General features: G+C 36.3%; 3 protein-coding genes and 1 long non-coding RNA gene across 4 annotated transcripts; 1 reads left to right on the top strand and 3 right to left on the bottom strand.

Annotated features, from left to right (window-relative positions):
- The first annotated feature begins 1,552 nt into the window (after positions 1–1,552).
- LOC141606086 (heparanase-like protein 3) lies at positions 1,553–5,432 on the top strand. Its single transcript, XM_074425081.1, has 9 exons — positions 1,553–2,271; positions 2,843–2,879; positions 2,965–3,142; positions 3,368–3,516; positions 3,837–4,070; positions 4,149–4,338; positions 4,515–4,640; positions 4,722–4,821; positions 4,910–5,432. Exons 1-9 carry the CDS (start codon positions 2,035–2,037, stop codon positions 5,216–5,218), a joined length of 1,560 nt encoding a protein of 519 aa, XP_074281182.1. The 5' UTR covers positions 1,553–2,034; the 3' UTR covers positions 5,219–5,432.
- Positions 5,433–5,479: 47 nt separating this feature from the next.
- Positions 5,480–7,840, bottom strand: LOC141606087 (codeine O-demethylase-like). Its single transcript, XM_074425082.1, has 4 exons — positions 7,507–7,840; positions 6,556–6,803; positions 6,055–6,382; positions 5,480–5,931 (listed from the first exon to the last, which is right to left on the bottom strand). Exons 1-4 carry the CDS (start codon positions 7,741–7,743, stop codon positions 5,695–5,697), a joined length of 1,050 nt encoding a protein of 349 aa, XP_074281183.1. The 5' UTR covers positions 7,744–7,840; the 3' UTR covers positions 5,480–5,694.
- Positions 7,841–8,471: 631 nt separating this feature from the next.
- On the bottom strand, positions 8,472–10,548 carry LOC141609260 (uncharacterized). Its single transcript, XR_012527323.1, has 2 exons — positions 9,176–10,548; positions 8,472–9,086 (listed from the first exon to the last, which is right to left on the bottom strand). It is a non-coding gene; the product is annotated as an uncharacterized LOC141609260 (long non-coding RNA).
- A 2,958-nt stretch (positions 10,549–13,506) lies between these two features.
- LOC141606088 (protein LATERAL BRANCHING OXIDOREDUCTASE 1-like) lies at positions 13,507–15,939 on the bottom strand. The gene is made up of 4 exons (XM_074425083.1): positions 15,602–15,939; positions 14,573–14,820; positions 14,120–14,447; positions 13,507–13,955 (listed from the first exon to the last, which is right to left on the bottom strand). The coding sequence occupies exons 1-4, from the start codon at positions 15,833–15,835 to the stop codon at positions 13,719–13,721; spliced, it is 1,047 nt and encodes a 348-aa protein (XP_074281184.1). The 5' UTR covers positions 15,836–15,939; the 3' UTR covers positions 13,507–13,718.
- Between the last annotated feature and the right edge of the window lie 556 nt (positions 15,940–16,495).

The following is a 16,495-nucleotide window of genomic DNA, read 5'->3' as shown; positions in this document are numbered from 1 at the left end:
CATGACTCACATCTCAAATCTCTTTTACCTCGTAATTTATGGGAGTTTGGAATAGTGGGGTAAAAGTTTAATATGGACTTATGGAGTTTTTTTTTTTTTTTTTTTTTTTTTTTTTTTTTTTTTTTTTTAACATAAACTCCTCTTAAGATGATTTTGTTGTTAACGATAATCAAATTATTCGTTTTGTTACATGATAAACTGATTTTATATAGGATAACTTAAAAAAACATCGTACAAGAATGCTTGATATGTTCTGTCTAAAAAAAAAAAGAATGCTTGATATGCAGAAGAGATAGATCAACCTTTCAGCTTTAGCAATTGGTAAGATTAAGGTGATCACAATCCTAAATGGACGCTTATATATTGGACATTATACTAACATGTTAGAAATATCATATACTCCTAATAAATTATAGGCTAGGTAGATACAGATCAATATACACCTAAATCTAATTTTTGGGTTTCACATCTCTAAAATAAACCAAAATATCCTCTTAATATGTAGTAAATGTAGAAGGACGATCTCCAAACCTTGATAACTCGGTCGTGTATCGGTGTCAACGTGTATGTTGCAACTATTATTTCAAAACTTTGGCATTGATCTCGCTTGCCAACAGTTTTCTGAGGAGCAGTACATACATTATGCAGATATCAATGCATGAATAAAATAAACAAATCCGAATGATGGGCTTGACCACTATGTTTTCTGGTCGGAATTTACTGCCTTCTTGCACTCTACTACTACTAGACATTCTTTTATCTATAGAAGACTCTAATTAACGTGTTGGTCTTCTTTCAAGTCCCGCTATTTTGGTCTGAAACAATGAGACGGGGTTTTGGAACTATTTGACAGCTAAATTTGACTATTTCTAAAAATTAAGTTAATATAAGCTGTAAGAGTGGCTGGATCATTATGGTTACATCTGATTATAAAATAGTTTCAACCCATCTTATTGTTTCAGACCAAAATAAACGTGAATTTGTGATCTAGATATATTAAGCATGAGAAAAAGTAACCTTACATAGTTACATGCACATAGACTCATAGTGACACAGTCTTAAAAGTGATTATCAATTTGGTTTAGTTCATGACTAATGCGAATAAAGAAAGTCGAGAAACAAAATTTGAAACGGACATGTAGATATTCATATAGGGATATACCTTGAAAGAGACTGAAAACTAATCTAATTCCACACTAGTCTACTGATATTTCTACTTTGAAAATTTGGTGCTTTCTAACTGAAAAACAACATTAAATTGCATGAAGGAAATTCATACGAGTAATTATTGATTCTAGACAAACAGACGCATTAAATTGAATGAAGGTCAACATCTTTCATTTTCCCTCCTTTATACGCATGTACTCTCTACATTAGAACTGTTGTGGTCCGTCTACTTCACTAGTGAGTATAAAGATGGCACTTCTTTTTCTATTTTCTACTCTCTTTTAATTCAAGGCAAACCCAAAAGGTCCACTATTTCAACAAACTTTGTTATTGTACAACTGTAAAATAACGCAAAATCCCACAAAAGCTATAGGAAAATGAGTTTATTAAAATAACTCGATACCATCCGAAGACGCTCGATAACACAACTTTATAGTAGTAGTAATATGCTTAAATGCTTTATGGACAGTATTATGCTTTCAATCAACTTTAAATTACACTATATGTTACTCAGACCCGTATATAATAGTATTCGACACGTGTCCAAATCTATTTTTTGAAAAATATGCTTACTTTGGTTAAAAATGAGTTATCCAAGTATCATACCCATATCTGAATGTCGAGTGTTGAATACGGGTACGCGAGGGAATTAGAAGAGTCAGAGTTGCAGTCCAATTTCCCACCTTTCCACCATAAAGCATCTGAAACAGGTCACTTGTGAACAACACTTGTATTTGCTTCATCTTCCACAAAATCTCTCACAAGTATAAAATATGCTTTTACCAAAGTAAAAGCAATCATTTTTTTTTTTTTTCATTTGAGGTATACTTTTTTCACAAAAAAGTTTATTTTTTTGGTTTTTTCAACATGGGTTATCAGATTAATGCAAAAGGTTGGTGTATTTTGATGGGTATATTGAGCATAAGCATAATTTATGTGAATGCAAGCTCAGTAGAAAGAGTGGAAGGTAATGTATATATTGATGGGAAAGTTGGGATTGCAGAAATTGATGAGAATTTCATTTGTGCAACTTTAGATTGGTGGCCTCCTGAGAAATGTGATTATGGTACTTGTGCTTGGGATCATGCTTCTCTTCTTAATTTGGTATTATCTCTCTCTTTTTTTGCTTGCTGTTTTTTACTGTATGAAGAACTTTGAAGATTTTATGTTGAAAGATGTGAACTTTACTGTTGTTTTAGTTGCATTCTGCAAATGTTTTTATAGGGTTGTGCTTGTTTTGATAATTGATGTTGAAAGATGTGAACTTTATGGTATCACGAATTCTTATTTAAGACGGACATATCTGTTTTAAACCAGAAATGGGTCGAGATCGTTGTTATTTGTTGAATGCCAGATGAATGGTGTTTTGCTATTCATAGCATCAAAATTTAATCTTATGGACATTTTTGTTACTTAGGTAATGAATGTGTATGCTGTTCCCTGTTTTAATTCAATGTTTTTGACATAAAATCCGGATTTTGTTAGTTGAGAGCTCACATGCCAGTGTAAAATAGTTCTGTTCCTGAAGAATGCTCTGAGATTTTGTAATCAATACTCAGTTCTGTCAGCTGTGCATAATTCATCAATGTCAATCTCTTGTATCGCAATCGTTAATGTTAGACGACACCAAATTATTTTGAGACTAAGGATTTGTTGCAATGTCTATTGGTTTCAGGATCTAAGCAACCCTATACTGTTCAACGCGATACGAGGTGACTAACTTACACTTGCTCATATATTTGGTCACAATACAAATATCCCTTCCAGTTTCTTGACTTGTTGATGGTAATTCTGCAGCGTTTTCGCCTTTGAAGATTAGGCTGGGTGGCTCTTTACAAGACAAAGTCATATATGAGGACTCTAAACTACCATGTAACCAATTCAAAAATAAACCCTCAGAGATGTTTGGTTTTACTCCAGGGTGTTTACCTATGAAGAGATGGGATGAACTTAATGCCTTCTTCAAGAAAACTGGGTACTTCATTTTGGACTTCACCATCCTGAAACTTATGACTCACACTAAGTGGCGAAGCGAGGGGATTAGCATGTGCTGACTCCCTCGAAAGCAATGATTATGAGCTTTCTAGTTAAAATTTGCGATTTTTTGTTAGTCGCATTACTATTCGCCCCTTAAATTTCCGATTTATGTTTGACCCTCTAATTTGAAGCATTTCAACCTTGAACAATTCTTTGATGACAGGCCATTGATTGTATTTGGATTAAATGCTCTTACTGGAAGAATTTACAACCCTGATGGGTCTGCTTCGGGTGCTTGGGATCCTTCCAATGCCGAATCTCTTATTCGCTATACGGTTGAAAGGGGTTATCCTATTCATGGCTGGGAGCTAGGTATACTCACTTATCCAATCAATTTCCTAGATCCACTTCCATTTTCTATATAAAGTTTCATAGCTTCTCGACTTTACACACCCACCCACACACACACACACACACACACACACACACACTTGGGTCATTTTCACATCAACGGTTATGGGTTGTCGGGTTTGATCTCGGTCAATCTTGTGTACAGAAAGTTCAGGCCAAGTAACAGTTAAATGGTTTTGGACTTTTGGTTCATATACGGGTCAGATAGTTTTGGGCTTTCAGGTCAGTCTTGCCATGTCAACTACCCGGCATCTTCTATATTCACTTTGTTTGGTTTGCAGGAAATGAGCTGAGTGGCAGTGGAGTAGGAACAAGAGTTGCAGCAAACCAGTATGCTAGTGATTTGATTACTCTAAATCACAGGCTGATAGAGATATATAAAGACAGTGGACATAAGCCTCTGGTGATAGCTCCTGGCGGTTTCTTCGACGCACATTGGTTTTCAGAATTTCTAAACAAAACACAAAATAATAATCTGGATGTTATCACACACCATATTTACAATCTTGGACCAGGTACAGTCATTTCCAATGATTCATGTTTTCTCAGTTAAACACTATTTGAGATTAAAATCTATGTTTTTGCGCTCTTAGGAGTTGATCCACACCTAATAGAAAGTATTCTCAACCCATCAATTCTCGATCAGGAGGCTGCCACATTTAAGCATCTCCAGGAAGTTCTCGAGAGCTCTGGGAATCCTGCTGTTTCATGGGTTGGTGAAGCAGGTGGGGCTTATAACAGTGGTCGAAACCATGTTACAAATGCTTTTGTGTTCAGCTTCTGGTAATTATTTTTGAACTGTAGTTCATTATCAGACATTCTTAATTTTAATTCGAGAAGGCTCACAACACAAACTGGTCATGCGGGTAAGGTTCGGGTCTGGGTGGCTGTTATCTGGTCATTTGGCCGGGTTAATTTTGTCATTCTACTCATGACTGACGCTGGAAACACTCCAATAGGTACTTGGATCAGCTAGGTATGGCTTCGAAATACAACACAAAAACATATTGCAGACAAACATTGATCGGAGGCAACTACGGCTTGCTGAACACAACCACCTTTGTCCCTAATCCTGATTACTACAGGTAAATTCCGCTCATTATAACAGCAATTTCTGAAAATATGAGGCACTAATTTCTGATAACTTGAAACTTATCTCTGAACAGTGCCCTTCTCTGGCACCGACTAATGGGAAAAACGGTTTTATCTGTCAACTTCGCTGGGACGAAAAACATACGAGCTTATGCACACTGCTCAAAACTATCAGTAAGCTAACACTCGTAAAATTGACTAAATTTTGAATGTAATATTATAATGCCTTAAATTTTATAATTATTCTCTTGCTATTGTGCAGAAAGGAATCACATTGTTGTTTATCAATCTAAGTGGCAACACAACTGTTCAATCAAATGTTGTATACAACGGCACGTACGAGAGAAATGAAACAGGAAATGTAAGATCAGAGTATCACCTGACAGCAAAGGATGGTGAGTTGCAGAGCCAAGTTATGCTCCTTAATGGAGACATATTGACAGTGAGCTCATCTGGAGAAATTCCTCCATTTACGCCTTTGCATGTGAACTCGTCTGAGCCGATAGTTATAGGGCCCTTTTCAATTGTGTTTGTCCATATGCCTTTCACTCTTCTTCCGGCTTGCCAGTGAGCATAAATGAGAGATGGCAACCAGAATGGTGCTCGTCTTGTAATCCGATCATCATGATTATTTCAGAGGCAATGCATATACTTCAGAAGGGTTCACAGAAACGTTTTAGAAACTTTTGTATTACACTTTTAATTGTCTTCATCAATAGCAAGAAATAAGCTGGTGCTGATTTTGCAATATATACTTATATAAACTCTTAAGCAGGTTGATTCCATCATACGGTAGTATCTTAGAAACAGATGAAAATAAGCTTGCTCCTAAAATTCTACATCCATTTTGAATCCGCAACATTTGATAAAAAGAATTCGTCATCCAGTAAAAAACACTCTTCAACTGAAAGGAAGGAGGTGAAATACAACATTACCCCGTGCCTCAATGGCTCCCGCAAATACCATACAGAAAAAACAGTTCACTAGCAAACTGCTAACTATACAAGTACAGTGGGAAAGGGTAGTGATCATACAGATTGGATTTCTCTATATTTTGACAGCATCCAAGGGTCTCTGCCCAAGCTGGTAGTACTGGAAGAATATGTCTTGGTACTGCTGCACCCTCTTATACATTTGCGGCTTTTCATCCGAGATCAGTTCAGCTACTGGTCCTACCTCTCTCTTAGGATCCGAGAAACAAAATACCGCCAGTGACATTCTCTCCCGGTCTTGATTTGTCACAACCCTATGCACCGGACTTTTCAATATGCCATTGCTCATAATCTGAGCACATAAAAACCAAAAATTAGAGGGGATTTCAATCATCAACATAGTTTTTGTGATCTGTGGTGAGTCTTGTATGAGACCGTCTCATCTGAGCGAATCTCTTTCAAGGAAGTTATTTACCTCTAATAAATCACCAACATTGATGAATAAAGCATCAGGAATGACGGGAACTCTAAACCACTGTTCATCTTTTAGAACTTGGAGACCTTCAACTTCTTTGTCTTGCAGAAGTATTGTAAGCGTTGTTCCATCTGCGTGTGGTTTGACACCAAGAACACTTTGAGGGGTAGGACATGGTGGATAATAGTTGAATCTCCCATCCATATTCACTAATTCTCCATGTTCTTTCAAGAAACAGTTTTCCTCTAAGCTCAAACAACGAGCCATGGCCTTTATGAGAGGTTCAAACATCATTCTCAGCTTCGCAGTATATTCATTTATAACCTTCCTGCAGAAATTCACAATGTGAAATGTAAGAGCGTATTTCATGATAAAAACTCCCCGGTGTTCTGGATGGAGTGACTTGAGGGAGTACTAGACTACAACGTATATGTCTAGAACACGGTAAAAAATTTAAATATGAGTGAAATGAATGAATAATGTGCTAAGTTGGGAAATGACCTGAATGCAAGAGGCTTCTCTGGCCAATACTGCAGCTTGAGCTTGTCTTCAGGATGAACTGAAAGATAAAGCCGATCAGTCCAATCAAGAGTTTGGTTCTCTGAAACGATTGTGTCATTCCCGTATCCATCATAGTCATCCATAAGCCTCGAGTATTTTAGCTTCTCCTGTAGAGGGAGATCGAAGAATTGCTTGGTCACTTGACGAACATCATCAAGGAATGTACTCGAGAGGCCATGATTTGTAGCCTAATACACAACAAAAACTAGTTAATTCCATTTGTTGATTCCTGTAAGCATTTTTGAGGAACTGTATTCAAAGCACTCAGAAAAACAAGTGCACTGCCAGTCATATAACTTTCATAAATTCCCGACCTGATAAAACTAACCCAACCCAAACATTCGATCTGAAATTCTGAAGTACTTAAAGCAGTAGCCATAATATCAGGGACAGAGTCAAGTCTCAAAGCTTGGCACTTTCGGAGCGACTAATAATGCAATATATGAGATTGAGAACCGAAATCATAAGTTTATACAAAAATAAACTCTCTTTCAATTCATTTGGATTGCGGACATTTTAGTGAATTCAATTGAATCAAAGGAGCAAACCGCGGCTAGACCTTACGCCCGTCACTGAATGATTTCATCATCAAAAACAAACCCAAACCAGAATATGTCCCCTAATTGTAAGTTTGTAACTAACTAAACCAAAAATATACGAGCTTACTACGACATTACTCCAGTGCCTCAATGGGTCCCGTTATTGCAGGGCAAGTGAGGTTCCGAAATACGCAATCTTACCCTTGTAAACCATAAAAATAAGAGTTTACGACAACAACAACAGTAGCAGCAATATTAACCCTAGTGCCTCAAGGGCTCCCGAAAATTGCAGGGTACCTTGTAAATTGCAAGATAAGAGCTTTACTGAAAAGAAGTTAAGAAGAATGTAAACCTGAAAGCAACCCCATTGACTAAGAGCAGATTGAAGTTTTGCGAGTTCAAGATGATGTGATTCAGGAGATGAAGAATGATCAAAGAGGAGTGAAAAGTCAACGACAAAATCGTCCATCAAAGGAACAAAGTCAACTTGAGCTTGTGGGTATCCATTTTTATGAATGAATCTATCAGGTACTTCATTTTTGCAGCTTTTTGCAATCTCTTGTACTGGTGTTTCCTGTCTTTCTGACATTTTTTAGGCGACAAAATGAATCGTATGCTATTTGAGTCAATACTCAATACAGTGTAGAAGAGAAGTTGTATATCCTTTGTTGCTTGTCAATTCACTTAGGCATGATCTTTTTGACTTCTTTTAGTTTTAGAGTCCCCTATCTACCGAATACCGATAGAAGGTGAACTCACAAATCTATACTATCTAATTAAAAGGATACTCAAAACATCAATTTTAATGTGACATGACATGAAGTCCGTTTTTGAAATAATGCTCAAAAATAAAAGAATTGTCGTTTTGGGTCGGTTTTGAAAACATTTATCAAAATGGTGTCCACGTAGGCTCGGTTTTGACGAGCCTGTATGAGGCTTAAACACGCCATACGTATTGGCGTGTTTAGTTCAAAGAACACGCCATTAGATATGGCGTGTTTATGCAGTTCAAAATTCCAGCCAAGGCAGTAGCTGAACAAAATAAGCAAAGGAAACACGCCATTACGTATGGCGTGTCTTAAGAAGAAAACACGCCATTAGCTATGGCGTGTTTAAGCAGCACAATTTTTAGCCCTTTTCCAGTAGCTGATAAAATCTTAGATATTAAACACGCCATACGTAATGGCGTGTCTTCCTCTTGAAACCCGCCATTAGCTATGGCGTGTTCTTCCAGTTTTTTTTTTTTTTTCATTGCTGGACAAATTCCCTTCGTCCTCATTTCTTTCCCTTGCCAAAAAAGAAAACCAAACTCAACAATGCAAAGGACAACACAAACCATTGCCTATTATAAATAAAAACCGAGTTTACACACCACATAAGCTTCGCACAAGGGGATTAAATTCTAAGTTTTACAACTAAAATGTCAAACAAATTAACCATCTAAAATGTCAAACAAACCATTAATCCTCTAACTATTACATCAAGTCATCAAGTCTTCTTCTTGCTTTTTCCTCGAATGCGACTCCAAAATCCTTTCTTAGGCTCCGGGGTACCTTGTTCATTGACGGGTGACATTGAAGACATGGAAGGCATTGAAGACATGGCCGGCATTGAAGACATGGAAGGCATGGAAGACATAGAGTGTCTAGCCGGCATGGATGACTTAGAGCGTCTAGCCCTCCTAGTGTATTGAACCAAAGGTGCATCGTCATCCACATTCATTGAGTCGAGGGACTCTTGAACCATTGGTGAACTTTCTTCCCTTGGTTCTACGATTGGTTGAAGGAGATGGGAATAGCCTACATGTTCAAGCGATTGAGAGGAGTAGTCCCGTAGGTGTGAAACCATTGTGCGGAAATGAGGAGGCACCTCAAGAGGCATTTGTCGAAGCTCCTTATCACATGTATTATGGACATTGACGAAACCATGCGCCTAAAACAAAATAATAAGTAGTATAAGAAAATCACATTTTATGATATATTGGTTAAAAATTAAAAGACAAGTATATTAAGTGTACTTACAAGATATTGTGTGGCTCCAAATGGTGCTTGATAAGTAGCTTGTGGGGGGAAAGGGTTCAAGCGAAGAATAGTGCGATCCCGGTACCAAACCATGTAAGGGTCGTAGTAGCTCATTTCAATATCATGCTCTACACCACGGAACCGAAAATCACCCCTCCTAACCCAATTTGATATGTAGGGTTGATGTTTTTCTATCCAATTCCGTGAAGAGGCATCCCTTTTGTCAACTTTGTGCAAGTTAGGTTCGGTATTAGAGTTTAAAGGGATATATTGTTTCCACCCAAATTGACGAGCTACCCTATTAGGAAAATGCCACTCAACAATGTCGAAACAAATCATAGGTGCCATCACTGTCCAATCGTCGGAGTCATCATAACAAAACTCGGGCAAAAAAGACAAAATAAGTCGGGTGTAAGGTTGCCATGTAAACTGATCATGTCACATTGAATCAAAAGCATCCCTATACCCAATTAGTGTGGTCACCCCTTCCGGCCTCTTACGGTTCACACTTACCCACCTACGACCCAATGAGTCAATCCTTATTTGATGTTGAGAACCTAATGGGTTAGGTCCATGATGAGTAGCATTAATTAACGGGTCTCATGAGTGTAGGTCGACCAATACTAATCCTCTCCCAGGCCCACAATTGCAATAGAACAAGGGGACCTCCAATGTCTTTGGACTTCACGTTGCTTGCTCTACATAAATTGCGATATAAAGTAGCAAGTACGACACTTCCCCAAGAGTAATTATTTAAGTTGGTCAAATCCCTCAACAAAGGCAAATAAACAACTTGAATGTCATTACCACTCTTATCCGGAAACATGATAGTTGCCATTAAGAGAAGCAAATATGCCCTCACATATTGATGTAGAACATCTTCATTTGCATCTTCCGGAAGACCACTAAATTGTTCTAACAACCAACCAATCCTCAAAGAAGCCCCCTTAAGGTCTCCATCACCCGGTGTTTTGCCTAACAGTTCAGTTACTAACAAGGGTCGGGCCAATTATAAGCGGTTGTTCCACTAACAATATCCCCTCTAATCCGTAGCCCTAACAACACTTGAACATCTTGCAAGGTCACAGTAGCCTCGCCAATAGTCAAGTGAAATGAATGGGTTTCCGGCCTCCATCGCTCAACCAAAGCACTTATTAATTCCACATTAAACTTCAACCCCACTAACCTATGAATAAAAAAAAACTGAGTGTCCCTAATGAAATTAACTACATGCTCACTTACCAAAAACCCCTTGTGCGAAACTAAGTGTGACCTACATCGAAGGGAACCAACGTCCCCCCCTTCTAATATTGCCTTGCTCCTGTGTACCTCTTGTTGTGTGAGAAGTTCCGGGTTCACCGGGCCTTGTTGTTGATGTTGTTCCATTATTCCTACACATTTAAAAGAAGATTATTAGATTAGCATAAAAATAAATGTTCAAATAATAACAAAAAATTATGGTAATAAAAAAAATTAAAGAGAAGTGTAAGTAGTAGAATACCCTTGTGAATTGTTAACTCTCATAGTACAAGTTTTTTTTTATTGTGGCGTAAACCACGACACAAACTACATGTGACCTTGTTCTTACTCTTCTCATCCATTTCATTAAGAAATCTTTTATTCTTCCGTCTTCCTTTTCCCCGTTTATTTTGCTCATCGCAACATCATCTAGCCTAATACTTGGTGTAGGAGTGACAATTTGACTAGTAGAAACTTCTACAAATATGTCCATTGAAGGAGCATGTGAATGACGAATACTTGCCCATAACGCTTTAAAGGCCCCCTCATTATTAAGGGGAACAATTTTGAAACACCCGGCATTTGGAAATTTCATCATTACCTTCAATTGAGTACCCAAACTTTAAACACCGATTCCTTTATATATCTCTTCAACTAATTCAAGATATGTCATCTTTGTACTAGCTAGAATAAAACATTGATTCCCTCCTCTATAAGTTACACATCCATTTTGCTCCAACACTTCTCCATCCCAATAACAAATAAGAGGAAAATCACAAATTTCCATTCTATAAAAAAAAATTGAACAAATTTAGTATAAATCAACTACCAATAACCTAATTTCCCTAAAATACATACCTAAACAATAATTAAAAATCATAAATCGTTCATCCTACCTAATTAGGGTTTCAAAAATTTGGGGTTTTTTTTAAACAACCTTAAATTAACACATATAAGTTGTAGATCTAGGCACAAAACAACATAATTACCAACAATGAAGACAAAATAAGCTAAATCTACATTCAAAAGATGAAATTAAATAAGTTTGAGAGGCGGAGATGGTGAATGGTGTGTGTTTTGTGGCAGAAAGTGACGGGGAAAAGAAAGTTGTTAAAAAAAAAAAGATTCTCTTTAAACACGCCATACGTATTGGCGGGTTTCTACACGCCATATGTAATGGCGGGTTCTCTTTCTTTCCAAAAACACAGCCACTGGACTTAGGCTGAAAAATAGACCTGCTAAAACACGCCATACGTAATGGCGTGTTTATTGAACAAGACACGCCATACGTAATGGCGTGTTCCCTTTGTTTCCTTATGTTGCTACTGACTTGGGTTTAATTTTTGAACTGCATAAACACGCCATATCTAATGGCGTGTTCTTTGAACTAAACACGCCAATACGTATGGCGTGTTTAAACCCCATACAGGCTCGTAAAAAACGAGCCTACGTGGACACCATTTCGATAATTATTTTCAAAACCGACTCAAAACGACAATTCTTTTATTTTTGAACATTATTTCAAAAACGGATTCCATGACATGCGATATGACAAATAAATATGACGTGGCAATTTTTAAATTGTGACATGACATTTATTTAATCTATACAATCTAATCTATAAAATACTATTAAAAGACATCTTAAAAAATGTCAACTAGACCATGTAGTATATGGAAAAGCCGCATATGCATTTACATTGCCACCTTGGTTAAGATTGACACACGCCTACGGCCTACCCAATCATTCTCCAAGCAGACATCTATACTATATATAGTTAAAAAGCTACTTATACCATTTAATTTTATTTCACATGTCATTTTTAGATTGGTTAATATTAATTAATTTTAATTTATATTGCCTAGTTGATTAATGACAATTGACAACATAACATTAATTTATCAAATTAACATTTTGATTGAATGTTTTGTAATAAAACACGTTGATGAATTGATTAAAGTTTTTCATAGTTTTTTTTTTATAATTTATTTTCATATGGTGAAATATTGGTTGAAAATATTGTATATTTTTTTTTTTGGTAAAAAATTAAACTTAACTTTCCTGAAATTGTACCACTTAAAATTTACACCTACATCTATTTATTTAAGATCGTTATACAAACCCTATTAATTAAAAATAAAATAATTTTGAAGTTTAATAATATTCTTAAAAGTAAAGGTATGACATTTTATTTCAACCACAATTTAAGATCAATAATAATAATAATAATAATAATAATAATAATAATAATAATAATAATGATTTTTATTAACATTTTTTCCTATTTGTTTTATCTCTTGAGCTCCTCACTAATAAATTATCTTATTTAATAATACTCATAACACAAAAATAAATGAAAAGGCAAATTAAAAGATGGGAATCAATAGTTTATAGTGGCTATTAAACCTACAATAGTTTCCATTCACTAATCCTCCATTTAATAACTATTACTCATGAACTTCCAAATTACAAATTATATTTCATGATTGAATTAAAAATTCCAAAAAAAAAGGTGTAACTTACCAAAATTCACATCAAAATTTCTTAATTTACAATTAAAATTCCCATTTTACAATAAAAAAATGTTAATGAATCGATTAACAATTTTCATAGTAATATAGCTCATAAAAGTTATACATTTATTTATTTATTTAAAATTACACAAACTTGAAAAGAAAAACGTAAAATTATGGTATTTTATATTCAACCATTATTTAAGTTCAACCCACGATAATTTTTACATAAGTCCAATGATTTTCTTAAAGGCATCGTCGAATTTTCTCACAAGTCTCTTCTAATTCCCTACCCTAGCCTAACCGTTACTCCATTTAACTCTCATATTAATTTTGCAATAATTCCTACCACCATAAAGATTATATAAACCAACTCATTATATTCAACCCTTTGAGTGCTTTTGTTTTTTTTCCCTAATTAATATTTATGTCAGTTAAAGTTTGTGAACACTAATTTTAGTGTACATCATTTAACTTTCAAACTAATTTTGTGACCCGTGAAATTCACGGAATGTTTTATTTTGAGTGTGCTGTTTCTAGTGTTTTTAGTAACTAAAATTATATAAAATATCCTATTGGTTTTCAACAAAGAGTCCGCAACATTTGATAAAAAGAATTCGTCATCCAGTAAAAAACACTCTTCAACTGAAAGGAAGGAGGTGAAATACAAAAACATTACCCCGTGCCTCAATGGCTCCCGCAAATACTATACAGAAAAAACAGTTCACTAGCAAACTGCACATTATACAAGTACAGAGGGAAAGGGAAGTGATCATACAGATAAGATTTCTCTATATTTTGACAGCATCCAAGGGTCTCTGCCCAAGCTGGTAGTACTGGAAGAATATGTCTTGGTACTGCTGCACCCTCTTATACATTTGCGGCTTTTCATCCGAGATCAGTTCAGCTACTGGTCCCACCTCTCTATTAGGATCCGATAAACAAAATACCGCCAGGGACATTCTCTCCTTGTCTGAATTTGTCACAACCCTATGCACCGGACTTTTCAATCTGCCATTGCTCATAATCTGAGCACATATAAACCAAAAATTAGAGGGAATTTCAACCATCTACATAGTTTTTGTGATCTGTGGTGAGTCTTGTATGAGACAGTCTCACATGAAAGATTGTCTTACAGAGTTTAATTTTTGTGATCTGACTCATCTGAGCTTATCTTTTTCAAGTTATTTACCTCTAATAAATCACCAACATTGATGAATAAAGCATCAGGAATGACGGGAACTCTAAACCATTGTTCATCTTTTAGAACTTGGAGACCTTCAACTTCGCTGTCTTGCAGAAGCATGGTAAGCGTTGTTCCATCTGCGTGTGGTTTGATACCAAGAACACTTTGAGGGGTAGGACATGGTGGATAATAGTTGAATCTCCCAGCCATATTCACTGATTCACCATGTTCTTTCAAGAAACAGTTTTCCTCTAAGCTCAAACAACGGGCCATGGCCTTTATGAGAGGTTCAAACATCATTCTCAGCTTCGCAGTATATTCATTTATAACCTTCCTGCAGAAATTCACAATGTGAAATGTAAGAGCGTATTTCATGATTAAAAATTCCCGGTGTTCTGGATCGAGTGACTATGAATAAAGTTCACAATATGAAATGTTAGTGCTAGGTTGGGAAATGACCTGAATGCAAGAGGCTTCTCTGGCCAATACTGCAGCTTGAGCTTGTCTTCAGGATGAACTGAAAGATAAAGCCGATCAGTCCAATCAAGAGTTTGGTTTTCTGAAACGATTGTGTCATTCCCGTATCCATCATAGTCATCCATAAGCCTTGAGTATTTTAGCTTCTCCTCTAGAGGGAGATGGAAGAATTGCTTGGTCACTTGACGAACTTCATCAAGGAATGTACTCGAGAGGCCATGATTTGTAGCCTAAGACACAACAAAAATCACTTAATTCCGTTTGTTGATTCCTGTAAGCAGTTTTGAGGAACTGTATTCAAAGCACTCAGAAAAACAAGTGCCCTGCCAGTCATATGTACGCGACTCTAGTAATCAATATATTTACATGATTCAACATCCGATATAACCATCAGAAATTCCCGACCTGATAAAACTAACCCAACCCAAACATTCAATCTGAATTCTGAAGTACTTAAAGCAGTAGCCAGAATATCAGGGACAGAGTCAAGTCTCAAAGCTTGGCACTTTCGGAGCGACTAATAATGCAGTAAATGCAATTTGAGAACCGAAATCATAAGTTTATACAAAAATTTAGCTCCTTCAATTGATTTGGATTGCAGACATTTTCAGAATCCAACTCACATATTTTGAAAAACAGTGTGAATTCAATTGAATCAAAGGAGAAAACTCCGGTTAGCCCTAACTCCGTCAGTCAATGATTTCATCATCAAAAACAAACCCAAACCAGAATATGTCCCCTAATTGTAAGTTTGTAACTAACTAAACCAAAAATATACGAGCTTACTACGACATTACTCCAGTGCCTCAATGGGTCCCGTTATTGCAGGGCAAGTGAGGTTCCGAAATACGCAATCTTACCCTTGTAAACCATAAAAATAAGAGTTTACGACAACAACAACAGTAGCAGCAATATTAACCCTAGTGCCTCAAGGGCTCCCGAAAATTGCAGGGTACCTTGTAAATGAAAAGATAAGAGCTTTACTGAAAAGAAGTTAAGAAGAATGTAAACCTGAAAGCAACCCCATTGACTAAGAGCAGACTGAAGTTTTGCGAGTTCAAGATGATGTGATTCAGATGAAGAATGATCGAAGAGGAGTGAAAAGTCAACGACAAAATCATCCATCAAAGGAACGAAGTCAACTTGAGCTTGTGGGTATCCATTTTTATGGATGAATCTTTCAGGGACTTCATTTTTGCAGCTTTTTGCTATCTCCTGTACTGGTGTTTCCTGTCTTTCTGACATTTTTTAGGCGACAAAATGAATCGTATGCTATTTGAGTCAATACTCAATACAGTGTAGAAGAGAGGTTGTATATCGTTTGTTGCTTGTCAATTCACTTAGGCATGATCTTTTTGACTTCTTTTCTATCCTTCTATCCTTATTATAAAAGAGAATAGGGGTGTGACACCCCATTGTGAGTGCTTCTATCCCTAGCCGACGTCATAAATTACGGAAATGTCACTGAGTTAATTTTTCTTTAAGCACCGCCTCATCTTTATCCAGACTTTACTTGCTTTTCTCTCACATTCGCCGGTTACTCAGCATCCTTATTGAAGAAATTAACGTTGTTCTTGCCATGGTCGAGGTCTTGGGACCCACTATCATCAATTACGCCTCATTATTCGTCTCTGTTGATCATCAATGGCTTCCTTTGACAATCTCGCAGTGATTTACAACGGTATTTTCAAATTACTACTCTATTTAGTCTTCCATAAACCCGAATTTTAGCTTATTTCATTTAATTTTTTAAAATTCCATATCGCCAATTTATCCCCTTTTCTGCTGTTTCGCAAACCCTGATTTTTTTAAAATTGGCGTCTTTAACTTTGATTATACGGAGTATTATAAAAGTGGATGTATTGTCGAGTTAATAGTTGTTTGTCGTGTTATATTACATACTTT

Source organism: Silene latifolia, chromosome 10, assembly GCF_048544455.1.
Source record: "Silene latifolia isolate original U9 population chromosome 10, ASM4854445v1, whole genome shotgun sequence".
NCBI lineage: Eukaryota > Viridiplantae > Streptophyta > Magnoliopsida > Caryophyllales > Caryophyllaceae > Silene > Silene latifolia.
This window is presented reverse-complemented; position numbering and strand designations above follow the sequence as displayed.